At 50.4% G+C, this 8,578-nt stretch overlaps 1 protein-coding gene across 1 annotated transcript in view; it reads right to left on the bottom strand.

Annotated features, from left to right (window-relative positions):
• Positions 1 to 8,578, bottom strand: part of SH3PXD2B (SH3 and PX domains 2B) — a 79,833-nt gene that overhangs the window by 25,680 nt on the left and 45,575 nt on the right. The window contains exons 4-5 of the mRNA XM_010002074.1: positions 8,122 to 8,198; positions 4,002 to 4,093 (exon numbers count right to left, since the gene is read on the bottom strand). Of these exons, the coding sequence (XP_010000376.1) occupies positions 4,002 to 4,093; positions 8,122 to 8,198 (169 nt within the window). The remainder of the gene's footprint in view (positions 1 to 4,001; positions 4,094 to 8,121; positions 8,199 to 8,578) is intronic.

Here is an 8,578-nt window from a genome sequence, read left to right as displayed (position 1 = left end):
GGAAAAAAAAAAAAAAAAGAAAAAAAAGAAAAAAAAAGAAAGGGTTAATTAGCTAAAAGGTTCAAACCAGCAACTTTATGTCTCTTATATACAGTGGGATGCTCAGCTACCAAAAAGAAAACAGTGAGAGATGCATCACATGAAAGAGGCTTCTCAGGGCCAGGGTACCTGCTGTACAGAGGAAGCAGCTCAGCAGCCCCTGGGAAGCAGCACAGTGACAACTCCCTCCCCACCATGCCCTGCTTGTAGGGTGGAGACAAGTATTAAATAACCACTCAGGATGTTCCTTCAGTGCAGAGTTACCTGGGGTCCCGCGCGTGGCAGAGCCGACGTGCAGCTGGTGAGGAGGGTGAGCAGCTGAATGCCTTGACTCAGCAGTGGCTTTGTGCCCAGCTGTGCAGACTTCCCCTGCCTTATTCCAGAAACTCACTGCTGTGGCTAAAAATAGCTTTGAATTGGAAAAGAGTGGATGGGGGGCAAGGGGGGGGTCAACACAGCAACTTCCCACCTCGACAGCCGAGTATCCTGCTCATGGTCAAACCTGCTGAGATACGCAGGGAGCAGGAATTTGATGACTTCTCTCCTTTGAAACTATGGTTTTCATAGGGCTTCTATCCAACACAACGGAGAAAAATCCCACATCCTCACAGACTGTTAACTTTACAGAGGATTTCTCTTTTCATAAACACTTATTTTCTTTTCTCCCTCCCTTTCCCTGACTGCTCCCACTCCCATCTATGGAGTCACCTCTTCCCAAATGTAACCAACCCTCCAAATTACAGCCCCACTCTGACCTACCTACCACCAGGCAGCTCTTTGAGGTGGAAGCAGTTGAGTTATCCCAATCCAGAGTTTGCTGAACAGGGATCCATGTCATGAAAAAAAGCCACTGATAGTCACTGCCAGCAGAAACACCACAACCTCAATCAACTCTCCTGTTTGAAGTGGTCCCTCTGGCCTGGAGGACGCTGGAAAGTTGGCAGGTATGTACAGTGGGGATGGAGGAAGGACTTCACCTCCCTCTTCCATTCCTTGACTGCTGGAGACTCATGTCTGCTCTCAGCTGTGATCTATTGCCCAACTGGAAGCGATAGGGGAAAAAAGATGATCGAAGACAGCATTTGACTCTTTCCAACTCCGCTCAGTCCTCATCCATGTGATCTCCCTTTGCACTTCTGCACGGCTGGGGCTCGTAGAGCACATGAGAGATGGGAAAGGGGTGAGGAACTCAGGGTGCAGGCCTGGTAGCCAGCAGCAACCTGCTTCTGTTGGTGTTGCCAACACCGGCAGAAGAGCCCTGAAGAGTGCTGCGCTGCAGGAAAGCAAAAGGAAAGCTCTGGCTCAGCCCAGGAGGAGCTCCAATGCTGGGGAAAGCAGACACCACAGGGGCCTGAAGACACAGCCTGTCCAACCTCTTCTTTCCATTCCCAAACACTGCCAGATCTTTGCAGTTAAAGTCAGAGCTCCACAGACTGCAGCCAACTGTGGCCCATGAAAGTGGTTTCACATCTTGGGCTGATGTGGGTTAGATGGGACCCTTTACCCATGCCCTAGAAACAACTCAAGCAGATGGTGCATCGAACCCGCACCCAAAGCCACGTCCCCTTCACTGCCACCAGCCACCACTCCTGTGGGCTTGCTGTGACCTGAGGTGTCAGCTGGGGAAGCCAAGCCCAGGGACAGGGAGCAAGAAGGGTCCTGGCCAGGGTGCCATGAGAGCAGCTGCTTGGCTTGGCACCCAGCATGCTGACCAGTCCTTTTTCCCCTCCCTCATTCCCACCTTTCAGCCACCCGGCATGAAAAGCTGCCTTTTCTATTTTTTCACTCCGTTCATGGCCTGGCTCCCTTTCAAATTCCCAGAGAAAAGTATTTCCCTGCTGGAGGAGCGATGCCATCAGCCAGACCCCAGGCACGCCAGCGCTGCCGATCCAGCCCAGCCCTCTATCACAGGTCTCATCTCCTTATGGATAAGCTGGAGAGCTGCCAGCACTCGGGGCTCGGGAAAGGGCTCCCACCGATCCCTCCGGAGGAGAGAGAGTCAAGGACTTGTATTCATTAGCATTTTGAATTGTAGCTAGTAAATACCCTTCTGGCATTTAGGCTGGGATGGGAAACACAACAGGGACGTCCTTGAGATGCTGTAGCATTTTGCTGCTGGAGGCAAATGGACAAGAGTCACCTGTTAGGTTCTTCTGTGGGCTGCAAGGTCACCTCTGCTCCCTGGAGAGGAGCAGCAGTGGGATGGAGCATGACCCCCTGCTGGACTGAGTGGTACATCACCCACTCACCCATCCAGCACTGCAGGGGCCAGACACAAACACATGGCAATTATGCAGGGTGTGCAGTTTTGCAGCCAGGAGCTGCTCAGCAGTCCCACGGGACATTGTGGGATGTACCTAAGGATGGACCCCACAACACAAGCACATGCTTTGGATTGGACTCAAGCACCTCTGCTCTGCTTGTCTGCTGGACCCAAACCACAGAGACAACAAGACACATGGCACTGATGGCTGCTTGGCTGGATGGCCAGGAGCCACAGCTTCAAACACAACAGATCTGTGGGGCTGATACTCAGTACCCAAAGGTCTCCACATCCGATTGAAGCCTCATACTGGACAGAACCCCCTCCCAGCCCCCGATTTCTGTCTCAGTCCACAAAACAACACAAAGTTGAGGAAACCAGGTGTAAGAGTGAAGCTACCTTTCAACCCACCACGTGTGATGGTGCCTCAGCTAGCAGAGGGTTCAATAAGAAACTCCCTTTGCAATGCTGCTCACCACCCTCCCACATAGGCCTCCAAGAGTCATGCACAGGAAGCCCCCCCACATCCCAAAACAGCCCCAGGGACCATTAACCCCTGTGATAAACCCCCATCCTGCATCCCTGTTAGCTTGTCTTGTCCTTGTGCCTCTTGCTTGCCCTTGAGCTGCCACCTTTCCTGAGGGATGACTGGTGGGGTGGCAGGTTAAGTGGTGAGAAATAGCAGAGCAGGATGGATGAGAGCACCAGCAGACAGCAAGCAATTAGTTAATGGGCTCTGGGGCCCTCAGACCAATCTCATCAAGCGACCATGAGCTGCAGCAGGATTTATGACAGGCCAAGCAAATAGAGACAGAAGCCAAAGGAGGAAAGCAGGAATTTTTTTTTCAGAGAGGGAATGAAAAAAATCAAAAACCCAGAGAGCATATATATAGTCCACAGAAGCCTAATACTAAGCTGGACCCCTGAAAGGTTCAGTGTTGCTGCTCTGAGAAGAAAACCAAAATCCCTTTATCTACCTCCACACCCTTCCAATAGAGAACTATGTCAACTCAATTTACTGCCCTTCCTCTCACAATTAATCAAGGCTCCTCCGTTGCTCAACCTTCGGTAGAGCCGCACGTCGTGTCACATGCAGCAGGAACAGAGAGAGCAGCATAGCAGGAGATGGAGGCGGCTGTTCAGATTTATGCTGCTTGTGATTAGTAAGAGATGGGTGGCTCCTGGCCAAAGTAGCTCATAGTCACAAGACTTATAACCACACAGAGTTGCGTAAGGCACGCGAGATTCCTTGCAAATGTTCCTTGTTTTGCATGGAAAGGCTCCGGAGCATTGTTATGGATGGGGCTCATGGACATGGCTAAGGGAAAGAGACTTGCAAAAAAGGCAGAAGTCATTAGGGACCATGTGAAATGAGGCTTTTCAGACTGACCATGTTTCTGAAAACAGTGTTTGTGAACAGAAAGTGGCTTGGGAGGAGACCAACACTTCATGGGGTCCCAGAGAATTGTTCCCACTTCCCCACTGGAGAAGGTTATGCCAGGAGTCAGTTGAGTGGGCAGAAGTGTCCACTTCAAGCTGCAACGCCCCTGTTTCCTCTCCCAAAAAACCTCCAAATCCCAGATCTTGACTTGTGGGGAAGAAGAGTTGATGGACATGGTTCTCTTCTGGATACCAGCAAGTTCAAGGCAGTTTGTGTTTCATCACCATCCCAGTGGCAGTAGCCATGCAAGCAACTTACTCCTTGGGGGGCGACAAGTCATCAGGTCGTGTCTCAAAGAACTGGAGAACCTCTTCACACTGGGAGATGTATGGAGGCAGCTGGATCAGAGCCTGCAAATGAAACAGAGACACTTCTGATGGGAAGCATCAAGACTGAGCAAGGAGCTGAGTGAGGACAAGCCTTCAAAGCACAGGGGACTGGGTCAGGGCACAGAGCTCAGCACTCGTGCTTCCCAGCACACAGAAGCACAGAGCCAGGCTGGGGAGGGATACTGCAAACACACCAGAGTGGGGCAAGACCCAGCAGTGCCCAGTGACACCCACCACAACACCCCAGCTGCAATTGAAGAGTCAAGGAGAATAAGCAGAGAATGCCCAGGCCCTCCTTAGCCCAGCTCCAGCCTTTTGGAGAGATGTGCCCTTGCAAGGGAGGGGCCATGGGAACATCCATCCCAGCATCCAGCCTCCTGACCACGGCAGGATTCAGTTTCCCAGCCATGCTGTGGGCATGGAGCCACCATCCTCAGGAAAGGCTGGGCAGTTTAAACGTGGCAGACTCTCAGTGCCACCAGCCCTAAGGAGCACATCCCAAAAAATGCTCTGCTGGGCAATGGCAGTTCACAAGGAGGCAGGGAGAGAAGCAACAGAGAGACAAAAGCACAGACACAAGCTCGTTAGGGCAAGGGCTGGAAGGCTGCCACACATGCTGTCAAATGGCAGGAGCAAGGAGCTGCCTCTGCTTTCCTTCTCTCCCTTCGAGGAAGCCTGGTGCAAAAAGGCACATGTGTGTCTGTGGGAGCTGGGGCAGAGTCTGGAACCTCAATATTTGCCTTGGGCCACAGCTCTTGTAGGTCCTTTCCAACGTGGGCTGCAGTGAGGGCTGGGCAGGGGGGATGGGCATTGCCTGGCAGGGAGGCCTGCCCAGCTCTCTGCTCCTGGGAGGGAACAGGGTCACAGATGATGGCAACTGCAAAAAGTTAAAAAAAAAAAAAAAGCCATGCAATTGAAAAAGGGATGATTTGAAACCAGAGAGCAGTGCTGTAGCCCAGCCTGAAGCAGATGTTTAACCAATTTTCTATATAATTCCCTCTCCCCTCCATTTGCTGTCACAGCAGTCTCGTGACAACAGTGTGGGCAAAGCAAACCTTCACTCATTTCTGTATTGGAGACAAAGCTACATCTGCAGAGCCCCAGGGTTACCACACAGATCAGATGTGGCTCCATACTGACCTAATTGCTGGCCCCCAAAAGCCCTTCCAGCCATTCAGCACACATTCACTGCCAGCACAGCAGTCAGACCACTAACCAGGGGCCAGCTGCAATCAAGATCATGTGAGAGACAGAAGAGAGAAAACTACTCACTCCATGGCTTTTGGGACCAGGGAAGGGGTATTCAAAGACCAAGTTTTGCATGGATGCCATTCCCATGTGGGTACCACTCCCCAGCTCCAGCCAACCCATGATCTACGTAATTTCAGCCATGCCAAAATCAAGTCTAACTTCATGGCCTGGAGAAGGCTCCATGTCCTCCAATAGCAGGGGTGGATGGCAGAAAATACCCTGTGCTGGAAGGGTGAAAGGCTCATTTCTCAGGACATCTTGAAGGAAGCCCACCTAGAGCTGACTCAGCTGGCACAACAGTGGCCCAGTCAAACAGGCCACCCTGCAGTCTAGCTGACTATGGTCTACAGCAGCTACTGCCACCAAATAAAAAAGAGCAGCACAAATACTGGGATATCTGTCCCACCTCTGAGTTTGCCTCTCAAAGGAGTGAACTGGGGAGGGTCTTCAGAACATGGCTTCAGCCCAGGTGCTGGAGCCACAGCAAGTCTCCTTACTTGCCCTGCTGCCTGCAAGCCTGAGAGGAAGGTCATTTACCAAAGACAGACAAGATTTAGAGCACTGAAATCCATTTTCCAGCAATTTCCTCAGTGGCACACCCAGTCTCATTGGGGTAGAGCATCACAGCTCTGTAACTCCTTCATCAACCTCTCAACTTACACTTTCTCAAAATCCTTTAGACAGGAGGAAGGCAATTCTCACACCAGTGGAAAGACCAACAGATGTAGAACACAGAGAGAGTAAACTGGATAAATGGGAAGAAATGTTAGGGTTCTGCTCCCCCTCCTTGTCATTCTCATGGTCCTTTGGAGGCACCTGGTTGCTCTTACCAGTTGCTCTGATTCTTTTGCTGCTTATTTTAAATTGCTGACCTGGAACAGAGCCCTTAAGCAAGAGCACTTTGTGAAAGCAGTGGTTCCCTCCCTTGCTCCCCTCGCCTACTTCCACCCCAAATGTCACCCACCTTCTTTCCAGGGCTCTCCCAGCAAATGAAGGCACCCTACTTCTCTTGTAGGAGATGGCAAGAAAGCAGAAACTTTCTTACACAGTTTTCTGTAGGAACTCGTTTACAACATGTTCACCTAACCCTCAGTTCTCAGCAGGGCAAAGCTGGATGAGATATTTTCTATTTCTGTTCTGCACCACAACCCTCCAAACACGTGCCACGTCCACCTCCAATGATAAACATGCAGTAAGAATGTGCTGGGACCCCGCAGGTGTGATCTGCAGCACAAAGTGGCCAGGAGGGACATCCCTGGCTCCTGCTGGCTCCTTGCTCATTCCATCTCTCTGCAGCCTTCAGCCCCACACCCACCTTCAGCTCAGCAGCTTTCTGGGTAAGTAGCAGTGACTGGAAGGCCAGGCACAGTGTGCATGTTATTACTTGGCAAGGCATTAACTGGAGGAGGAGAGAGCAGCTCTCTAAGTGGGTCATATAACATCAGCCATTATGTTCCAGTTGTTAAGTCAAATGGTTTCATTATATTTTATGCCATTAGTGGAATCATTCTGCAAGAGATAGCTGCAGCATCTTATCACTTAGGGACGTTTTCTTCCCCAAAATTAAATTTGTTCTGTGTGTCTGTATGTAGCTGGCATATTTAGTGACTCAGAAGACAAGGGGCTGATCATGCCTGGCTGGAGCCAAGTGGTTGCTTGCACCATCAGCTTCCCCCATGCTGTATGGAGCAGGCAGGTCCACGCACACCTTGTGCTCCATCTCCATCTCTCTGCTGTCATCTGCTATCCTGGCCCTTGGCAGTGTTCACCCACAGCCCCACTGCAGAGCTGTCAAGATGTATTTACTAATTCACATTTATCCTGATACTTGTTATTCCAGCCACAACATCCCTTCCATGGGTCTGGCTGAGTTCCAAAACCCAGCCTCTCCTATCATGCAAAGTCCCAGGCCAAAGTAACTGCTGCACTTTCTAAGGAATGTTATGGATATTTCACCATTTCCCCATCTTCTCCCTTGGGTTTTGCAGCTTTTGTATATGTTTTCAAAAGCATTCAGACTGGATTTTGGAGGTACCAGTCCTACCTCCAAACTTTTCATGGCTCCTGCAAGTACTTTGCACTTCTTTGACATGATGAGATGTGACATACATTCTTTCTGTGAAAATAACTTTTTATGGAGTTTATGACATTGTAATGACATTGTACAAATGACATTGTAATTTGCCTTATACTTAAGTACAATCTTCTGTTCTTCAAGAGTATGGGGAAAATCATCTCAGCTGTATCTCTGTTGACTGGAGGTACAAGTCACCTTACCCCTGTGCAAATGTTTCACATAACCAGTAATAGGAGTTTGGGATCATGCCACCAAGAAAGTTTGTCTTCTACATAAAACAGCAGGTCTGCTCCCAACAGATGGGAAAAGAAAGGCTCCCTGAGGAACCGAGTCCTTCAAGCCTAGTTCTGCACCCAACCATTGCACTCCAAACCGCCTACCAGAGAGGTCCCAGCCAGGCAGCCAGTTCCTTTCCAGCCCAACTAGAAAGCTGGTTCTGGTTTGCAGCTTGAGAAAGGAGAAGAGAGAGGGAAGACACAGCAGCAGGGTGCAAGCTGGTGTGGAGCTGGGCCACCCTGCAAACTCAGCCCTCCAAGCTCTCAGCATTAATCACATGGAGTGAGAAGTGAACCAGTGGGTGGGTTTTTTTCACAGACAGGGCTTGCTAGCAGGGGATAGCCCACACTTCCTGTTCTCCCAGCACTGGAACATCACTGTAAGTTGTCAAACAGGACTCATCAAGGGGGCTTCATCTTTGGTGGATGCAGGAACCTCCCCTCACCTTGCAGTACTCATCAATAGGGATCAGGCGCTTCACTGCAACATCGCGGATGTGACTCCGGCGGAACAGGATCTTGCCTGAAACAGGACAGAGAAAGAAGAGCAGGTCAAGACAATGCCCAGGTACACTCTTTTGAATCACTCTGTCAGGACCTGTGCATCCTCTTCTTGCCAAAAAGCACCGTACCTAAAAAAACAACACACAAAAAAGATGCCTGTTCCCTCCCATACATTAAATACTTCGCCAGAATAAAGCACATCTAAAGTTGCAAGCACGTTCAGGGAGAGGGAAGATGCAACACTTACCAGCAAACTGCAACCCCATCTTCTCTCACCAGTGTGGTGATGATGATGGAGCAGCCCCTACCAAAGCACCTGCCTGATACCTCACAGTCTGCTGGCAACTCCTGGGTGTATAAGCCCACTGGCAAATGCCAGCAGTGGCCAGAGGAGTGGAC

Source organism: Chaetura pelagica, unplaced genomic scaffold (assembly GCF_000747805.2).
Source record: "Chaetura pelagica isolate M959 unplaced genomic scaffold, ChaPel_1.0 scaffold356, whole genome shotgun sequence".
In the NCBI taxonomy this organism is placed as follows: Eukaryota; Metazoa; Chordata; class Aves; order Apodiformes; family Apodidae; genus Chaetura; species Chaetura pelagica.
This window is presented reverse-complemented; position numbering and strand designations above follow the sequence as displayed.